This window comes from Notamacropus eugenii, chromosome 5, assembly GCF_028372415.1.
Source record: "Notamacropus eugenii isolate mMacEug1 chromosome 5, mMacEug1.pri_v2, whole genome shotgun sequence".
Taxonomy (NCBI): Eukaryota; Metazoa; Chordata; class Mammalia; order Diprotodontia; family Macropodidae; genus Notamacropus; species Notamacropus eugenii.
The window spans coordinates 126,295,846-126,317,200 of record NC_092876.1 but is presented as its reverse complement, the minus strand read 5'-3'; the positions used below and the strand labels follow the sequence as shown (position 1 = coordinate 126,317,200).

The window sequence follows — 21,355 nt, the reverse complement described above, 5'->3', positions numbered from 1 at the left end:
ACACTTCTTAGTCCCATATGGTACTGTTACAAAAAAACAGAGCATGTGATAGAAATTATTGAAGAATTGTAAAAACAAAACAAAACAAATTACAGGGCAGCTAGGTAGCTCAGTGGATAGAATACTGGGCCTAGAGTCAGGAATACTCATCCTCCTGAGTTCAAATCTGGCCTCAGACACTTAGTAGCTGATACAGGAAACACAAGCAAAAACACTAATTTAAATGAAGACTTAATAATGACATCTTGAATAATAAATAAGTCAAAGAACAAATCATAAAAATACTTCATAACAATGTGAAAGAGAGTGATAATGATGAAACTACATACCAAAATTTCTGAGATGCAGCTAAAGCAATCCTCAAAGGAAAAATTACATCTCTGAAAATATACATTAACAAAAGAGAAGATTAATAAAATGAATATGCAATTAAAATACTAAAAAATAAAAATGAACAAATATGCACAAAAAGGAAATCTTAAAAATTCGATGAGACAAAATGGAAAACAAAAAGAGTATAGAATGGATAAACAAAATTTAAAGCTTGTTCTATGAAAGAACTAACAAAAGGCTTTGAAAAAATGAACAAACCTTATGCTAACCTTATCAAAAATAAGAGACAAATCAAACTTAAAAAATAAGGCAAAATCGCAACAAATAGAGAATAAAAATAATTTTCAGAACCTATTGTACACAAGTATATGCTAATAAAGTTAAGAATTTAAAAGAAACAGAGGACTTTTTAAAAATACCCAAATTAGCACTCAGGGAATAGCTGTTTTAAACAATCTAATTTCGGGGATGGGTTTGGGGGTGGGGGGAACTGAACAGCCTCAAAAGAATTAGCAAAGAGGGGAGGGGGAAACCCTGGTTCGGATGGATTTACAGGCAAACTCTGTTAAAATTTAAAGAACAATACTTGCTATTAGTATAGTTAGTCTCAAAAATTGAAAAAAAGAAAACACTCTATTCCAAACTTCTTTTATGGGATAAATACAGTTTTAGTGTCTAAACCAGGGAAGAATAAAACAAAGAGAACTCTAGATTAGTGTCACTAAGGAATATTGATCAAAAATGTAAATAAATCCTATCAAAAGGCCATAGAAATATATAATTTAATAAGTATTCACTATGATCAAGTTGGATTTATACCAGGAATGCAAGGATGATTCAATGTTAGGATAAAATCAATATAATTCATCATATTAAAATAATTATGAAAAAACCTCCAAATAATGATTAGATCAATAGATGTAGAGAAAACCCTTGATGAGAATGCAACACTCTATGCGAAAAACCCTGCAAAGCATAGGTACAAAAGGGTCATTTTTAATATTGTATAATGCATGTAGCAAAAACCAAAAGCTAATTTTTTTTTCTTTAGAGCTGGAGAAACACCAGTTTGCTCAATGAATGCAGAAGGAAAGCCAGGAGGCTCCTATTCTGTACTGTTATTTGACATAATTGTGGAAATGCCAGTAACAATAAGAGGAAAAAAATTTAACCACAAATATAGAAAAAGAGGATTCAAAATTATCTGTATGCTGATGATATGGTGACTTAGAAAACTTCAGAGAATCAGCAAACAAGCTAATTGAAACAATTAAAAGCTTCAGTAAAATAGCAAGTCACAAAATAAATCCACAAAACTCAACAGTATTTCTACATAGCTTTAACAAAATACATGAAGAAATAATAGCAAAGTCCTATTCAAAATAACTACAAAATGCATAAAATATCTGGGAGTCAGTCTACCAAGGCACACTTAAGACTTATGGAAATACAGTTATAAAATACTTTAAGAAAATTTTATTGATATCTTTTTTTTTAAATCACCTTCATTTCCAAAGATACCCCCTTTTTTTCTCCTACATAATTAGACATGCCTTGTAACAGAAATTAAAAAGAGAGGAAGAAGAAAAAAAGAGAAATCGATTCAGCAAAACTACGTAACACATAAATACGTTCTGACAGTACATACAACGTTTCACACTCCTAGTCCCCTACCTCTCCAAGGAAGAGAGGATGGTATATTTTCTCATCTCTTCTTCAAGGATGTTTGATCACTATAATAACAGTTTTGTTTATAAAGCTCTTTAAAGTAATAAAGAACTACTTAAATAATTAGGAGGCATATTCATTGTTTGCAATTGAGCCCACCAATAGAAAAAAAATTACATTATTACCTAAAGTAATTTGTCGGTATAGTGTTTACCAGTGGAATTGCCAGTGACACTTTATAGAACTAGGAATCTCAAGACAAATACTTTTTCAAAGAGTGAAGGACACATAGCAATTCTAGACCTCAAATTATACCACATAAAGTGGTAATCCTATCAAACTATTTGGCACTAGATTAAAAACAGAAAAGTAGATCAGGGGAATAGGCTACAAAAGGAAAACTCAGAAAACAATAAATTCCATAACCAGTATATGATAAACCTGAAACCATAAATTACTTGGTTAAAAAAAAAAAGTCTAGGTTTTACTGGAAAGAAATTTGCACCAACGTGGCAGCAATTTGGATAAACTTCTTATACAATATACCACATGATAAGCTTAAAATGAATCTTTATCCTGCATATTAAAATATCACACTATTAAAAAATGAGAGAAGAACTGTATCTGGTATAACTGTGATTAGGGAGAGAATTCTTAACAAAACAAGGGACAGAAGTGGTTATAAAAGATAAAACTGATCATTTCAATTCCATTTAATTAAAAAGATTTTACTCTAATAGTCAATGTAACTAGAACAAGAAGGAAAGCTGTCAACTGGTAAAAAAAAAAAAATTGAATCAAAGATTTCTGATAAGGGCCTAACATCCAAAATGTGTAGGGAACTAACATAAATATCTAAGACCAAAAATCATTTCCCAGTGGTTAAGTGGTCATATGATATGAACAAACAGTCCTCAAAAGAATTACCAAAAAAATTAACATCAACAAAATATTGACAGCCATATGGCTGTTAAAGATTGTGTGAAATCATTAATAACAAGATAAAAGTAAATTAAAACAAATTTGAGGGTTTCACCTGACACTTAGGAAATTAGCAAAGATAGCTAAAGATGGAATAGTCAGTTTTGAAGGAGTTATGGGAAGGCAGGTACCCTAAAATTACAACTGGTAGAGCTGTGAATTTTTTCAATAATCCTGGAAATCAATATGGAATTATGCTGAGTGACTAAACTATCCATAGCCTTTGATCCAGAGAATCCACTGCTAGGCATCTTCCCTGAGACCAAAGAAAATGAAAGGTATCCACCAACCTAGTTCTAGTAGCACTTTTTGAGTTAGCAAAAAAAAAAAAAAATCGCAAACAAAATAGCTGACCCTGGACTGGGAAATGGTTAAATACAATATGATAATTTTCATGTAATGGAATATTATAGTGCTGTAAGAAATGATGGGTATGAAGAATTGAGAGGTGCATGAATGAAATATGAATGGAAAAAAGTAGAACCAGGAAAATATACACAATGACTATAATGATTCAAACTGCCCAAATGGCAAAAACCTGAAACCAAATGCTATGCAATTATGACTACAAGTTTAGCCTTCAAGAAGAGATAAGAAAATGCACCTTCCCAAAGGTGAGGGCCTCCAGGGGCGGAACACTTCATACACTGTCAGATTTAGGTGATGTATTGGTTAGTTTTGCTGAAGTATTTCCCCCCTTTATTTGGAATTCTTTGTTATAAGGGAGAGCATGATGGGGAGGGGAAATAAGAGATATGTGTGGAGGTGAAGATGATGTAAAAACTAAAGATAGCAACATAAATTAAAAACTGGAAGAAACATTATTGGGTTGAACAAAGTGGAGAAATTTAACCTGGAGAACCGCAGAGTTTAGGCGGAGGCCTGATTCCTCTCTTCAGACATCTGAAGGGCTGCCGTTTTGAAGAGAGATTAGATTTATTTCGTTTGGTTCTGGAAGGTAGAACCAGAACCAATGGGTGGAAGTTATAGTGATTCAGATTTTGAATCAATATAATAAAAAAAATTACTAAAAACTTCTGCCTACAAATGGGATAGGCTGTACTGGGGAAGAAGGGAGAGATGTGAGTTCCCTGTAGCTGACAGCCTTTCAAGGGAGAGGCTGGTAGATGCTGTTTTGGAGGTAGAAACCTGGCCTGCAAAGGTGGGGGCTGAACCGACTTAGAACTTAGGGTCTTTACAACTCAAAAATAATGTCATTCTGTGAAAAGTATCCAGAAAGCAATTCTTGTCTAAAAGAACTGAGGGCTTTAGGGGCCTTCAAATTCAATACAATTCAAAATTGAAGTGTAGCTATCAAAAAAAAAAAATGTGAAAGGCATCATAATCTTGCATGAATGCACCTACTTGTCCAGGGCCAGAGAAGCAGTCATCCAGTTTTGCTCTGCCCTGATCAGAGAATTGTGTTAAGTCTCTGAGTCACATGAAAGGAAGGGCTGAAAGGTGATGATCATGAGTAGCTAGCCAGTACTGTTGGAGACATTACTGACATGCATCCTGGAGAAGAAGTAAATTCTGGGGAATATAATCTGATAATCTGCAGATATTTGAGATGTCATGAAAAGGAAGGCTTAGACTAATGAGGATTTATTTCTAATGCCTAGTCCAGCTCTCTATCCCAAAATATCATTAGTAGGATTTCAGTTCCTTTAAGGAAGCACCTCCATATATGAGAAGGGACAATCTAGTTAAATTATTGAATGTAGAAAAAAATTATTTAAAAACTAGTTGTGTATGGAATGAATAAAAAAAATAACCATTGGCATTAGATTCTGTATTGAAGGAATGCTTTTTTTCACCTGCTCCAACACAGTTATGAGACCAAGAGGGTTTGGGGCCATGGTTACAAGAGGGAGAGGCCTCTATGACCCCAAGGTCATGAGAGAGAAGGAGAACTAAAGATGGTGATACCCCTTGCAGCTCTGTTGTTCTGGGATTTTCCCATCTGCATACCTAGTACTTCTTCATCATCTGATCCTTTCCCAGTGTCTTTGCTTATGCTTGTAGGAAACATATTTCCTGAAGAGAGGGGGGAAAAGAAGTTAAAAGAATGAAGGTGGGGAGAATTGAAAAAGGGAGGCCACAGTGCCCTTTCCGGCTCTGGGATTCTAGGACATCAACCTCTCCAACTAGTCTTCTGGGTTCCTCTTGGATTTCTTCTGTATCTTTTGACATTTCAATTCAACACACATTTTTGAATCACAAACTAAGGCAGGGTGCTAGGAAGGCTAAGTGGTGACTACATTTTTTTAATAGACTGACAAAGAATGCATACCATCCACATTCTTTACAAAGTTCTCAGATGGGCATCAAATCTGGACATGGTGTTAGACCACCTAGTTTCCAGATGAAGGAAGTGACAGTCTTTCTGTCATTTGTCTGATCAGATGACATTGAAAGTATGGAATTCAGTTTGGGGTGCCCTCTTTTAGGAGGGACACTGACAAGTTGGAGGGTGCTCACAGGAGGGCCCACAGGAGTGTGAAAGAATTAGAAACCAACGCTGTTGACTCTCCTCCAAATTCTCTGTAGATCTAGAAAATACACTATGACCACATTCTGCACCAGGAGATGACACGGACTCTAGTGAGAGAGAGAGAAGTCCTGTAGGTACCTTCCCTCGAGTCAGTTCCTGCTCCTGGTCTATTTATTTAGCTCACATGTAATTCCTGTTCCTCTTATTGCCATCTCTACTCACCTTGCTTCTCAGCTTTTCCTGAAGAACAAGGGCAAACATCATGCCTTCTGCATTTCCAACTCTGGGAGCTGCTTTTCAAGTTTTGGATCAAGGAGGCCTGGTTTTATTAGCAACAGAAAGCCTTCCCCTCTATTCCTATGCCATTGCTGAATGCAGACTAGGTCTTTCAAAGACCTAGTCTATCTAGAGCTGGCCAAGGGTGTAATTATTCTCTCTCCCTTGGTCCCAACCTCTTCTGAATAGCTAGAAGGTAGTAAGTTATTATTTTATATAATGGTGGGGGGAATAAGAGGGAGTTGGTCTAGACATCCCTGAGCAATTGATTCTCCCTCCCCCCCATCCATAGCCCAGTTAAGGAAATTACAGAAGGAACAGGCAACAGAGACAGTGAGAAAAATTAATGTCTTAAAGTGCAAATAAGGATTTCATTTTTGCTGCTCTTTTATGAATAAATAAGTTCTTTCTTGATGGGATTAGAAGGGCAGTTTGCCATTGGATGGCCAAAAATCAGATACAACCTCAGAAGTTTTCAAGGAAAAAAAAAAAAGACATACTCTGTAGAGAGCATGTCACAGCAGGAAACAGCTCCAATGAGTGTGACCTGTTTTAGTACGGAGGACAATAAACTAAGAAGAAGGAAGCCAGGTCTGGAGGGGAGATTCCTCATTCCTTTTCCCTGGTGTCTCTCCCAGAGGGCAGTGGAGAGAAGGGAATTTTTCTCTCCTCCCTTCTCCCTCCCAGTGGTGTCATACAGAACAGCCACTTGGCAGGAAAACAGACAGTATCCCACAGGGATCAGGGAATAAAGACAGAGAGTCAGTGGATGGTGACACCTGGCAGTCACCTAAGGAAGCAGAAGAGCATCCACCCTGGCAGCTGAAGCTGCACAGGGGCAGACCCAGGGAGCCTGGCTAAGAAACCTGCCCAGTAGAGATGTTCCGTTCAGGAGGAAGCAACATGAGGACACCATAAGATAAGAAACAGTATTGGATCCCACAGTGCTGGGGGGAAGCTATCTCCAGCACATGTGGGCCTCTATGGATATGCCCATTCTTCCCATGGCTGATGTGCGTATTTCTGGGGAGTGTGCCCCAGAGTGCTGCCATGTAGCTATGACATCCAAGTACTTCACTCTGAGCTAAGTGTATCTTTTCACTGACTACTGAATGGAAGAATACTTGTTGGAACTGGTGATAGTTTTAGGAATTCATACCCAAGAACCTTGGGCAGTATGTAACCCTTTGGGGGTCAACTTATCTATGCAGAGATCAACTTAGAAGGTTAGCCTGGGGATAGTGTGGGGGATATATATAATTAAAAATATTGAGCGCTTTGTAATATTGTGTCACAAAACTGAAAGATCACTAAACCTACAAAAGCAAAAACTTGGGAGAAGCACATCTGACAGATGTGTCTGCAGAAAAGGAACTTTGCTTGCCCCTCTTAGGAAGCACTAATACCAGTGAGTGAAAGTTAAAGCAAGATGGTCTTCAGTTCGGATAAGAACAAACTTCCCGGGGAGTAAGGACTTTTTTGCTTTATTGAATGAATTTTAAAAAAATTAATTCATGAATATTTGTTGAATAAATAAAAAGGAATTTCTGATACTGGTTTAAGGGAAGGAAGAGGTTGGGGGTCCCCAGGGAGCTTGGAGTCTCTGCCCGAGGGGGTTTCTGGACCAGGATGCCCAAGACCCACCCAGATGCTCTCAGGAGTCGAACCAGGAGAAGGGGACAATGGAGAAGGGTGGGTCTCAGTGCTCCTTCTAGACCTGGGCTTCTAGGTCTTTCCCATCAGGTTACCTTGCATGTCTTCATCGTTTGACCCTATAACACTCTCTGTGCTCAGGCTCCTGGTCATTTTCATGTTTTCTGAAAAGGAGAAGAGGAAATTGAAACCAGTAAGTGAGGCAAGTAGAGGAAACAAGGTGGAGATTCTAAGATTTTTCCTCTGCCCTCCTGGTAACTTTCTGCCATTTTCTTCTTGGGACATTGGCCAGTCAAATTCTCTCAGAATCATTTCTTCTAGACTTTTCAGGAATGTGCCAATTTCACTATATTTGCTGGAGGGTAAGAGGAGGAAAATCCTTTTAAATACACAGACTTGGGCTTGAATACCGACCCTGGGAACATAAGCTGAGGATATCCCCACAACTCTGCCCTAGGACCTTTGTTGATCAATATATGGTATCCCCCAAAACCTCATCATTTTAAATCTGTTAAAACTCTTAAAATGTAAGTGGCATTGAGCCTTTGGGGACATCCTCTACCTAGCCATAGCCTCACACATAATAAATGCTTGTTAACTGGATGCTTTTACAAAGCACTCAGGCACCTTGGCACAAAAGATATGAACACTTGACTCAGAAGGCCTGGTTATCTCCTCTTCTGAGTCTCAGTCTCCTCATGCAAGTGGAGGTCCTAACACTTATATCTCTTCTTCCTAGAGCAGCTGTAGAAAGTGTAAGCTCTAGAAGGCTAGAATAGTGGGGGTCATTATACTAAAACACTTCACTGGAGATAGGTAAAGGGTGAGGATGGTTGGATCAGATTCCCTTTGAAAGGCTGGAAAACTCTCTCCAAAGTCCTATTCCCTCACCTATCAATTCCCTATTAACCACCCAACTCAGGAGGGGGCAGATGCCTAGGTGCCGGATGATGGCAAGACTGGAACATCGAACAATAAAATCAGGGAGGAAGAGGTCAGACAAGTAATAAACAAGAGGCTAGGCACTAGACAGAAAGTCCTACCCCACTCTAACTAGCCCACCAGGACTCTCAAATCAAGATGTCAGGATGTTTGCTTGAGAGAGCTCCTAAGCAAAAGTGTCCTGGCATAATGCGAACACAGATTAAGAAGGGAAAGATATTTCAGGGGTCATGTACCCCCTTGTTCTATAGATGAGGAAATTGACGTCCAGAGAGATTAAATGATTGCCCAAAGCCACATAGGTCGCAAGGGATAGAGAAGAAGTCCTAATATCTCTTCCAGCCCCACCACCTACTCACCTAGTTTCATTTCTAAGAGAGAATCCCAGTAATCTGGTGTATTTTTGTCAGAAGGACTGGGTGATACTGAGGAGAAAGGAAAGAGGTTGTAAAAACCAACATTGGAGCAAACCAGTACGTTCCCATAGAGGAAGGAATCAGTCCCTGGCATATTCCACTTCCTTAGGGGAACACACATTCTGTACAGGGCCTCATACATTCTCTTTCTTTTTGAAAATATTTTATTTTCTCCCTAATTAATGTAAAGACATTTTAACATTCAGTTTTTTTAAATTTTGAGCTTCAGATTTTCTCCCTCCCTCACCTACTCCCTTCAAGACAGTAAGCAATTTGATATAGGTTATACACATACAATCATACAAAACATATTTCCATATTAGTCATGTTGTGAAAGAAGACACAGACCCAAAGGAGAAAGCAGCGTGCGCGCACACACGCACACACGCACACACGCACACGCACACACACACACACACACACACACACACACACACACACTGAAAAACAGTCCGCTTCGATCTGCATTCAGACTCCATCAGTTCTTTCTCTGGAGGTGGATAGTATTTTTCATCACCTCATACATTTTCACATATATTATCTAATTTAGGCTTCCCTGAAAGATTGGCAGGACTATCCTCACTTTACAGATGAGAAAACTGAGACACAGCCATGGCTTGGGACCCAACCCAGCTCAATATTTTTATTGTCTTCTTACCTGGAATTTCTTCCTGATTTTCATTGTTATTTTGGGTTTGGTTCTCAATATTCTCAATACCTGTAACCCCGGACATTGGAAATACTGGGGGACAAAGAGAAGAAAAGTCAGCAAAGGATGACTGAAAGAACAGTCCCCAGACACATCAGAGCTCTTGGAAATAGATTTAGAGCTCGGCAGGTCTGGGCTTCTCGGGATGAACATGTTCCATCCCTCCTCAGGTCACAGGAACATAGATGTAGAAGCTCAGGAACCAGAAAGACCAAGTGACCTGTCCAAGGTTAAGCAGGTGAAAGTAATAGAGCTTAGGATCTGAACCCACATCTCTGAATTCTAAACCCAGCAATAAGCCAGTCAATCAGTGCTCTTAATGACTCTCTCACAAACACCCTAATTATAAATTCCTCTATCTACTCACCTCCCAACAGCTATTCCTCCAACCCACCTCTGCCACATACAAAGATGAGCATAACCTTGATCTTGCCTTCACTCACAAATGCACCACCTTCATGCTCAAGAATTCTCAGACCCCCTTACTTGACCATAATCTATTGACCTTCCTCTTCCTGTCTTCCCTTACTAGACCCTACTCTTTGTCCACACCGTTACCTCCAATTAGTTCTCTCCCAAGCCATCTCCCTTGCACTAGCCACTATCTTTTCTCCTCCCCATAACCACTTGGTGAACCAGTTCAACTCTATACTGCCCCTCTTTCTCTTGAGTTTCTGGCCTCCTTATCACTGCTGACTGCTCCCCGACCAAGCCTCAGCACTAGATAGCTCATTCCATCATTCCCACCTATATGCTGGTGAGCAAAGATGGAGAAAATCACACAACTGTTCTGTTACCAATAAATTTATATCATATAGTCTCCAAAGGGCCCTCGCTGCTGCTAGGCAATCCTACTATATCTCCCTTATCAACTCACTCTCCACAATGCTTCTTTCAAACCTCCCATGACTCCTTCTTGCCTCAATCTCTTTGGATGAGATCTTTGTGTCATATTTTATAGAAAAAATCGAGGCCATTCACTGTGAGCTCCCTCTTCTCCCCTCTTGTTCATTTCCTATCCCTTTCTGCCACTCTTTCCATCTTCACTCCTATCTCACATGAAGGGGTGGGGCTTACTCCTTACCAAGGCTAACCCTTCCACCTACTTATTCCATTCTGTTTTTCTCCAACAAACTACCCTCTCTGTCATCCCTGATCTATCACTTATTTTCAATCTCTTATCTATTATTGAATCCTTCCTTGACCCATATCTTCCCCATCTTCCAAAAAACCCTTACTCAATTTTTCCAACCCCACTAATGGTAATTCTATATTCTTCAGCCATTTGTGTCTAAATTCCTTGAAAAGATCATCTACAACACGTACATTCATTTTCTCTTCTCTCACTCTTAATCCTTTACGATCCAGCTTCCAACTTTGTCATCCCACCAAAAATGCTCTCTCCAAAGTTATCAGTGATCTGTTAATTGCCAAATCCAATGGTCTTTCCTCAATCCTCATTCTCTTCCACATCTCTGTAGCCTTTGAAACTACTGATCATCCTCTTATCCTTAATACTCTCTTCTCTTTAGGTTTTTGGGATGCTGCTCTTTCCTGGTTTTCCTTCTACCTGACAACTCCTTCTCTGTCTCCTTTGTGATCCAGCAATCTTCAAATAATGCCCTTTAACCAGATATGTCACATGGGGTTCTATCCTGGGCCTCTTCTCTTCTCCCTCTATACTACTTCACTTGGTGATCTCCATTAGCTCTCACAGATTTAATTATCATTTCTATACTCTTAAATGTCCCTATCTTGTTCCAACCTCTTTGTTGACCTCCAGTCTCACACCTCCAACAAAATTTTAAACATCTGATAAAACAGCCTTACTCTCCTGGTTCAAGCGATCCCATATGCCATCCTGTCTCCTCCAGCAGATTGCTCCCATGTTATCACCACTCATTCACTTATTTTTAATCTCTCCCTATCTACTGAATCCTTTTGTACTGCCTATAAACATGTCCATGTCTCCTCCATCCTGAAAAAACTCTCACTTTATCCTCCCATCCCCACTAACTATTGGCCTTATATCTCTTGTTCCCTTTGTTGTTAAACTCAAAAAGGCTGTCTATAATAGGTACATCCACGTTCTCTACTCTCATTCTCTTCTTAACTCCTTTACAATCAGCTTCTGACCTTATCCTTCCACTGAAAGTGCACTTCCCCAAGTTACTAATGATTTCTTATTTGACAGATCCCCCTTGTCTACCATGCATTCCCTCTTCTGCTCCAAGTCTTACTATCTCTGGTTTTCTTGAGGAGCTAGCATAAGCTCCTACTTCTACAGAAAGTCTTCTCTATTCCTTATATATGTTGGTGTTCTCTCCTCCCCTAATGTTTTCACACATTTCTTCACTTGTTTATATGCTGCATTCCCTACCCCCCAGTAGAATAGAAACTCCGGGCCAGTAACTCTTTTCCATTTTGTCTCAGTATCCCTAATGCCTCGCACACCATAGGTGCTTAATAAATGCCAGCTGGATTGGTTTGAATTCAGCAAAGGAAGTTGAGAAGGAGCAAATGGATAAGTAAGGTTGAAAAATCAAGGAGTGTGTCAAGGAAGTCAAGCTTCCTATAAATACAGGATACATACAAGGTGCCTCGAGAAGAAGACAATGAAAGAGAATTAGAAGACAGTCTCTGTTTTCCTATGAACTGGATCACAGGGTTTAGAGTTAGAAGGAACCCTGGGGATTCTCAAGTCCAGACTCCAACATCTAAAGAGAGACAGAGTGAGGTAGCAGACCTGGGTTCAAAGCCAAATCTCACATTTCTCATCTGGGATTCCATCTCCTCATCTGTAAAATGGGGACAGTAATATCAATAGTCTCTGCCTCCCTGGATTGTCCAAAGCCCAGATGAAACAGTATGCGGAGTGCAATGCACAGTTTAAACACTATGTAAATGTCATTTATTCTTATGACAAAGGAAGAAAGTGAGGTCCAAGAGAAGCAATTGGCCTGTGATCACTACTGTAAGGGGGAGAGCTGAGAGTTTAACTAGGTCCTTTGACTGTGAGAGTTGGGAAGAGGAGACCTGAAACAACCAGAGAGTAAGAGAAGGTGCTGTTAAAAAATTAACCTTCCCAAAAGAAGTGTAAACAGAACCCTGCATAGCTTGGCAGGTCTCTCTTTTGGAGAGGATGACGATGATGATGGTGACGGTGATAGCTAGCACTTATATGGTGCTTTAAATTTTGCAAACATATATGTGATTTCTATGTTGTATTATATATATGCATACATAAATATTTATACATGTAATATTATATTTTTCAGTCGTGCCTGACTCTTAGTGACCCCATTTGGGGTTTTCTTGGTAGAGACACTGCAATGGTTTGCCATTTCCTTCTTCAGCTCATTTTCCAGATAAGAAAACTCAGGCAAACAAGGTTAAGTGACTTGTTCAGGGTCATATGGCTAGTAAGCATCTGAGACCAGATTTGAACTCAGGAAGAGGAGTCTTCCAGATTCAATGTTTGCCACTCAATCCACTGTACTACCTAGTTGCCCCTAATATTATATTATATATTCATATTACACAAATATATAGTTTATGTATATATGTTATACATATGCATATATAAAATACCTCATTTGATCCTCACAACAGCCCTATGGGAGAGTTCATTTTATCCTCATTTTGCAGCCCAGAGACACACAGCTAAGGAAGGGACTTGAGCTCTAGTCTTCCCAGTCTAGGACTCTTGTCCACCACTCCACATAGCTATCTCCAAGGTAGAAGAAAAATATGGGGCATGATGCTACAGGTGGTGAAGGAAAAGGGAAAGAAAGATCAATCAGATATCGATTACAGCCAGTCTGGGCCTGAGTGTACTGAGGCAGTGAGGGAGGGGGGACGCTGTGAACTGGGTCAGGGAGGGGCACAGGACATGGGAGGTCCCTGGGAAAGGAATCTCAGAGGAACCTGGGACCATTTGTTGGGGCTGCCCTACAGACTCACCTCACAAATCTCTCACCTCTACCTACCTGACCTTGGGTTTTTCTCAACTGATTTACCACACCATCCTTTCTGTCTCCAGCTGGAATAAAGCAGATTAGTCACAGAATGAAGCAGTTTAGCTATGGAAGCAAGGCCACCCAGAAATCATTACATCTCAGCATTGGGAAGGACTTTAGAGGCCATCAAACCCCAAGCACTGACATACCCCAGAAGTGGTTTCCTGCCTCTGCCTGAAGGCCTCCAAAGAGAGTGAGTCCCCTGTTTCTCAAGGTAACCTGGTCCACTTTTGGGCAACTCTCTACTAGAAAGCTTCTCCTGATATCAGGCCTAAATTTACCTAAATCTGTCATTGTTCCCTTCAGTGATGAATAGAAAAAAAAAGAACAAAGCCTAATCCCTGACAATCCTTCAAATATGTGAGAACAGTTACCACCTCTTAACTGTAAATCAATGAGATTACCATAGCAAAGCACTTTATACCTTGCTACAGAAATGCTAGCAATTCTAAACTGTAAATAACCTAAAGGAAATAGAACCAGGAGCGAGAAAGGCAGTAAAGGCTTGAGAGGAAATGCTACATTTGGGTTTGGACTTGGGTTCGAATTCTAGCTCTCATAGGTATCACCAAAGAGGCAAGTTTGGACCCTCTTCTATAAAGTTTTTCAGCACGTTGAGCCTAAAGGGGCAGAGGCAACTGCAGGAGGTTGGACTTAAGAAGTCTCATGGGGAGGGAAGCCTGACTTGGGCTACAGCCAGATGTGCCAACCTGGATCAGGCAGAGCTACCCACTGTGAGCCCCTCAGGAGAAGTCCCTGACATGGAGGCTTTAAGCTGGGGAGGTGGTCTTCTTGAAACATTTGCATCCAGTAATATGGGAAAGGAGGAGTTCATTGCCTAACCCAGCCATGGGAAGCAGCCTAGTGTGATGGAAGTGTTGAGATTCAGAGTACTTAGGACCCTAAAATATCAACACACAGGATCTTGCTCAAATGAATTTGACCCAAGCCTTCTTTCAGTCAAACTAAAACAAAGTTTATTAAAGATTCGCCATATTGGGTTGACTCTTAAGGAGCCTAAGCATTTGTAACGCTTGTGTTAACAAGTGGGCCAGATAAAATCTGAGCTAGTTTGAGTCTGAGCTAGATGGAGGTGAGATGGATCTCAGAAAGAACATGGGAGGGATTGGGGGGGGGGTGTCTAGTAGTCTGGGGGGTTCCAGGGATGGTCTTAATGGGAATGGTCAGTAGCCTGGGGTGTCTAGAGGTCTTGATGGGAATGAATAAAGATAAAATCTAGGGAGGATCTTGATGGGAGTGGCCAGTAGCCTAGAGAATGGGATTTTGATAGGATCAAAGGTGGGAAGTATAACAGAGATTTGGGCATAGCTATGATGAAAAACTTATGGGACTCAAGAGAATGCCAGATCAAGTGGGGAGATTTAAGGAGAGCTCAAGGAGGTTCCCAGAATCTGTACCCTATCAGAAAGAGCAGTGTCCTGACAATTGTGAGAACTGAGGTCTAGTCCCAACTCTAACAAATCTACTGTATGATCTCAGGTAAGCTATTTTCCCTCTCCAGCTTCCTCATCAATACAATGAGGGGAAAGATCAGATGATCTCTAAAGTCTCTTAGCAGAGCAACCATTGGAAAAGAGACTCCAGGGGGGTAAAGGTCTCAGCATGGGATGGTGCTGACAATGTGACTGTATTGGAGAAAGTTTGCTGGGCATCAATGCTCTCTGCTGGTCTTATGAAGATAATGGTCATATTGAGGCTTTCTTTGACTCTTTTCTCTCCCTCGCCTTTCATATTCAATCAGTTACCAGATCCTGTTGATTCAATTTCTCCAACACCATTCAAATTTATCCCTTCCTCTCTAGTCTTACAGTTAGTAGGCCAGTGTAAGTCCTTATTATCACCTACTGTGGTAACCACTCCAAAGTCTATTTGCCTCCATTCCCCGCCCCCCACTTCAAACCATACTACTGCAATCTTTCTTATGCATAAATTTGTTTCTGTACTCCTCTGCTCAAATTCCTTTAATGTTCATTATTATCTTCTGAAATTCCTTTGTCTAGTTTTCAAGGTTCTCAACAACCTACTCTTCTAGACATCTCATAGAGCTCCTTTCTAAAGATACTACATGTTCTAATCTAACTGCATTACTATAGCCTGCTACCCTCTATATTACTAAATAGTCATCAATCTCTGTGCCTTCATTCATATTCATCTTAATTTAAGAAATATTTGTTCTCTCTTATGTGCAAGGCATTGAGTGCTAGACAGACAAACACAAAGGCAAAAACGAACCAGTCCCTGCCTCCAAAAAGTTTATCTTGTTGGGTTGGTTGGGCCAAATAAAAGTGTATTATAAATGAATAAGAGTTTTTATTAAATATTCACTCACTATATACAAAGTACTATACTCAGATCTGGAATACATACAGAAAAAACAACCCCTGCCCTCAAGAAGTTCATAGTCTAAAAGGTATATAGCACATTTAGGTCTCAGCTAGGGTAAAGCAACAAAGAAGTCAGTCAGTCATTCAGTAGCATTTGCTGTCCAGGAACCAAACTAAGTTTTGGGGATACAAAGAAAGGTAGGAAAATGCTTCTCAGCCTCAAAAAAATTATATTTTAATAGGGGGGAGCACATATAGATAGTTAGGAATGGTATAAGATCTGCAAAATGCCTTCCACATCCAGAGAAAGAACTATGGAATTGGATTGCAGAATGAAGCAAACCATTTTCTTGTGTTATGTCTTGTTTTATGGTTTCTCCCATTCATTTTAATTGTTTTATGCAACATGACTAAGGTGAAAATGTATTTAATAAGAATGTATGTATACAACCTATATAAGATTGTACGCCGTCTCAGGGAGGGAGCAAGGAGAAAGGGGAAAATAATCTAAGATATATGGAAGTGATTGTAGAAGACTGAAAACAAAATAATTTTTAAAAAAAGTAAATGGGAAGCATTTGATCTGGAGGAAGGAATGCCTTGTGAAGAAGGCAGGAGATGATCATGTATCTTCTGTGGTATCATTCTCATTAATAAAGCCAAAATCAGTATCTAATGTTAGACCATTTGACTATGAAAATAATTTTGGCATCCAAAAGGGTATTTTTTGGGTCTTCAGTATCTCAGCCTACTGTGGAGGTTGAAGGTGTAGCATCTACAGGAACAGACACCAGGCTTTATCTGCACAAGGGTTGCCTCCCTGGATGATGATGCTTTGGGGCAATCTAGACACAAGGCATATGGGGAGGGGGAAGCTGCAGTTCCCACAGTTCTTGAGCTTACCTGTTTATACATGGTAGTTGCTTAGTAGTTGATGTTGGGGATGGTGGGGATGTGTTGGTTGGGCTCCTTATCCTCAGGGATTTCTCCCCTGGATGATGGCTAAAGGAGCCGTGCTGGGAGCCAGGCTGGGAGCCAGGCAGCTAACTCTGTGGAGAGCTGCTCAGAGTTCCAGTGTTCTTGGGCATACCTGCCTGTCAGTGGCAGTTGGTTGACAGTTGGTGGTGGTAGTAATGGTGGGGCCCCTTATCCATAGGGAATTCTTCAACCTAGACAATGGTCACTTGGCTAGAAGCAGACCAGTGGGCCCAGGGATGTTGCTATACCAGGGTTCTTGGGTATACCTGCCCACCAGTGGCAGATATGGAGCAGATCAGTAGCTAGTGGAGTTGGTGGTGGCCAGAAAGTTATGCCCCTTCACCATAGGGGCTGCTCCCTTTGAAAATGGCCAAAGTGGTCATCTAATCTTTATTGGGCCTTCAATGAACTCTTCCCTAGTTGACTTCTTATCATAGGCTCTACTGTTCCAAACCTTCTTTTAAGTCACCTATTCCCATACCTCTTTCAGGAGAGTGGTAAGCTTTATATAATTTTACTGAGAAAATTCATTTTCCTTCCCACTGCTATAACTCAAATGGCTTCATTGTCAACCCCTTACTCTGTTCTCCTTTGCTCCCATTTCAGGAAAATAGATGATTCTTCTTGCCAAGGCCAACTCCCTCTACCTGTGTATGTCTCTGATCCCATCTCCTCCAGGAGCCTTCCTCTTTCATCATCTGATTTTTTTCTATAATCTTAAATCTCTTTAAAAAAAACCTTCCATTTGAACCTACCATACTCTCAAGCTATCATTCTGTATCTCAAGAAACTTCTAATAGTCAAACTCCTAGAAGAAGGTATATATCCCTCACTTTCTCCCAGGTCTTCATCTCCCACTCACTTCTCAACCTTTTACAATCAAAAGATTCCATCACTGCAATCACTCTGCTGAAAATGTTCTCTCCAAGGTGATCAAAGATCTAACTGCTAAATACAATGACTTCTCTCTGTCCTCATCCTTCCTAATCCATCTCTTTTGGTACTGATCACTCTTTTCTCTGAAACACTGTCTCCTCCCTTGGTTTTTGTTGTTGTTATTATGGTTCAACCCTACACCCCCTTAAATCTTCCTGGTGGTATATGCCTATTTTATTGGATCATCTCTCAGGGCTCTGATCAACGCCCTCTTCTTTCTCTACCCTATTTTGAGGATTTCACCAAATGATCCCATTTATCATCCCTATAACAAATTACTCCCAGACACGTATTCAGTTCTCATTTCTCTTCTGAGTCCTAATACTGTTTCATCAATTACCAACTGCCACATCTACCTAGGTATCCCCTGAGCATCTCAAATGTGCCCCAAGCAAGATTCTTCTCTTTCTCTTTAAACCAGCCCCTCTCTTTCTACATTCCCTACTTCTGTCAAGGACATCCTTCTGGACATCTCAGTTTTGCAGCCTCAGAATCATCTTCAATTCTTTGTTCCTCTTTATCCATCCCAATACCAATAAAATCTCATTTTGACCTCTGCAGCATCTCTTGTACATATCACTCATTCATTCATTAAATAATCATCAAAAGCCTCCTATGTGCTAGGCATTGAGTATACAAACACAAAAATCATGCACAAGTAAATGCAAGATGTATACAAGGCAACCACTACATTGCCATAGCAACTGGCAGGAGGTGTGGGAGGGAGTTAGGAAAGGCTATTAGATGTGACACTTAAGCTAGAGTACATTCACACTTAGGGCAAGAAGGGACAGCTAAGAAGACTGAGGAGTGATCAGAGAGGTAGGAAGAAAATCAGGAAAGAGCAATGTCCTGTAAAGTTTGAAGAAGACAATACTGAAGATGAGAAGGTGATAGTTTTAAGAATCACAGAGTGGCAAGTAGGATTAAAACTGACAAAAAATGCCTTAGATTTATTAGTTGAGAAAGTACAGTTTTGGTCCAGAAATAGGGTTTAAAATCACGTGGCCAGTAAGGGACCTAGGACTGGAACCTAGCCTCCCAACATCCTTTTTTGATTCTTCAGTAATCAAAACTAAAACCATCTGCTCTCCAAAGGATACAGAGCTGAAATTGACAAGCATATGTCCGACACTAAACATAGTGGCTGGCTAATGCTTGACAGATGGCCACTGAAACACTTAGATACTTAAATAAGTTGTGGAGTGGGGAATAAGGACCCCTTACAGACCTGTTATGTTTGGGGTGGGAAGGACAAAGGAGAAGGTTATAAATTAAGATATATCTCCTTGCTTTCTTTAGTGGGTTTTTATCTACCAATGACAATATCTCCTTGTTTTTATCTTTTTCAGTATGTGTAAGTGGGAGTTGGGGGCAGAGTATTTTAGGGAGTCTTTCCCCCTTTTCATGTCTCCTGCAAATAAAGATCATCAGGAGTAAGAATTAAGAAAATGATTTACATATAGTAGCAGGTACTGTTTCTTTGGACACCTATTTTCTTAGATACTGTCTCTGGAATTTTAACCAAACTGGGATATTTAAGATGAACAGAACTATGTGGTTAAAAGCTAAGAAAGCCTTCTCCACAATTACACACCAGAATTTAGGTTTCTATTTCCTCAATTATTACAATAGTCTACTAATTTGTCTTCCCGCTCCCAATCTCTCATCTCCCCAATTCATTGCCAACCAGGTGCCAAATGCACATTTCTCAAGTGCATCTCTGAGCACGCCATTCTCCCCGTCAGGAAGCTTCTGTAGTTCCCCATTGCCTCTGGAATAAATATAACTTCCTTAGAAGTCCTTCTCAATCTGGTCCCAACCCATTTTTGTAGCACATTTTTGCCCCTCCATGTCCTGTATTGCAGCTAAACTGGCCTATTTGTCATTCACTGTACACAGCATTCCATCTCCCATTTTGGACAGATTGTCCCCCTATGCCTAGAATCCTCTTAAGGCAGTCAGTCAGTCAACCAGCATTTATCAAATACCTATTATGTACCAGGCATTGCGCTAAGTGTTGAGGGTACAAAGAAAGGCAGAGACAATCCCTGATTTCAAGGCACTCACATCATAGTCTGACAGGGGAGACAGCATGGAAACTATGTCTAGACAAGATATAAACAGAATAAATTAGAGATGCTCAATTTATTTAGAGGAGAGGCATTAGGCATTAAGGAGGAGGAGGGAATCAAGAAAGGCTTCTTGCAGAAGATGAGATTTTAGTTGAGATGTGAAGGAAACCAAGGAAGTGAGGAGGCAGAGATGGGGAGCGGGGAGTCCCAGGGATGGGAGAAAGTCAAAGAAAATGGCCAGAGCTGCAAGATGGGAATGTCTTATATGAGAAATGGTTAAGGAGACCAGTGTCGCTAGGGGAGGGGGGAGGCAGTAAAGATAAGGAGACGGGAAAGGTAGGAGGGGGTCAGGTTCCAGAGGACTTTAAAAAATTTTTTATACTTGAACCTGGAAGTAATAGGGAGCCACTGGAGTTTATTGAATTGAAGGGTGACATGGTCAGACTCTTTAGGAAAACCTGACAGCTGACGGTGGCCTGAAGTAGGGAGAGACTGGAAGAAGGATAGACCACCAGCAGACCATTGGTGTGACAGGATAAGTGTTGGGAGACAAGGAGGCTTTTGTTGAGAAGGTAGGAAGTTGTAACTGGCAATATATTGGATATTGGGGTGTAGTGAGAAAAAAGAATTGAGGTTGTAACATGTCTGGATGACTAGGAGGTTTGTGGTGCCATCAACAGTAATTAGAAAGTTTGGAAGAGGAAAGGGTTTAAGGGGAAAATAAGTTTGGTTTCAAATATGCTGAGTTTAAGATGTCTAAAAGGCATCTGGGGATGGGATGTGAGAAGTCAGAGAGGCTGAGGATGAGCACACAAATCTGAGAAATCACTGCATCGAGACGAGAGCTGATGAGATCTCCTGTAATTCCTCAGTTCCATCATCTAGATTCCCTTGTTGAGTCATTTTTCAGTCATGTCTGACTCTTCATGACAAAGACACTGGACTGGCTTGCCATTTCCTTGTCCCACAGTTAGTAAGTGTCTGAGGCTGGACTGGAACCCAAGTCTTCTCTAATTTCACAATTCAATGTTCAATTCATTATACTATGCTTCCTCTCTATTCCCAGTGAAGAAAGCTGTAACTGGGCCCTGGGTGCCCAGATGTTCCACACAGGGGCCTGTCTGAATACAGCCTGGATTACTTGGGAAAGGATGTGTATGCCTCCCATGCCCATTCCCAGTTGCCTTTCCACCCATGTCTTTAAAACTGTACCATCTTCCTTGAACAGGAAGGTAGCAACCCAGGGGCACCAGCACAGAAAGAAAGTTGGGTTCATTCAGCAGAGGGATGAACTCTGGCCTCTTGCAGTGGCTCTGCCTTCAGGGCCACCTATGAGTCAGAGTTCAAATCCAAGTGTCCAACTTCTGGCTGGACTAGACAGGTGACAGCTATCTAGAAATTCTTGTCAGAGAAGTGGGAATCTTAAGAAATAATTACCAGTGGAAAAAAAACACAACCATAATGACTAAGGCAGAGATGAAGTCCAGCAGCAACCACTTTGTCATATACTCCTTTGGCGTCTAGAAAACA

The 21,355-nt window shown here is 40.5% G+C and overlaps 1 protein-coding gene across 1 annotated transcript in view; it reads right to left on the bottom strand.

The window, feature by feature from the left end:
• The window catches only part of GDPD4 (glycerophosphodiester phosphodiesterase domain containing 4), a 105,621-nt gene that overhangs the window by 3,490 nt on the left and 80,776 nt on the right, over positions 1-21,355 (bottom strand). The window contains exons 17-26 of the mRNA XM_072615663.1: positions 21,263-21,345; positions 16,927-17,005; positions 16,740-16,879; positions 13,462-13,514; positions 9,422-9,505; positions 8,707-8,772; positions 7,501-7,569; positions 4,912-5,019; positions 3,836-3,933; positions 330-380 (exon numbers count right to left, since the gene is read on the bottom strand). Coding sequence (XP_072471764.1) covers positions 3,878-3,933; positions 4,912-5,019; positions 7,501-7,569; positions 8,707-8,772; positions 9,422-9,505; positions 13,462-13,514; positions 16,740-16,879; positions 16,927-17,005; positions 21,263-21,345 — 738 coding nt within the window. The 3' untranslated portion in view covers positions 330-380; positions 3,836-3,877. The remainder of the gene's footprint in view (positions 1-329; positions 381-3,835; positions 3,934-4,911; positions 5,020-7,500; positions 7,570-8,706; positions 8,773-9,421; positions 9,506-13,461; positions 13,515-16,739; positions 16,880-16,926; positions 17,006-21,262; positions 21,346-21,355) is intronic.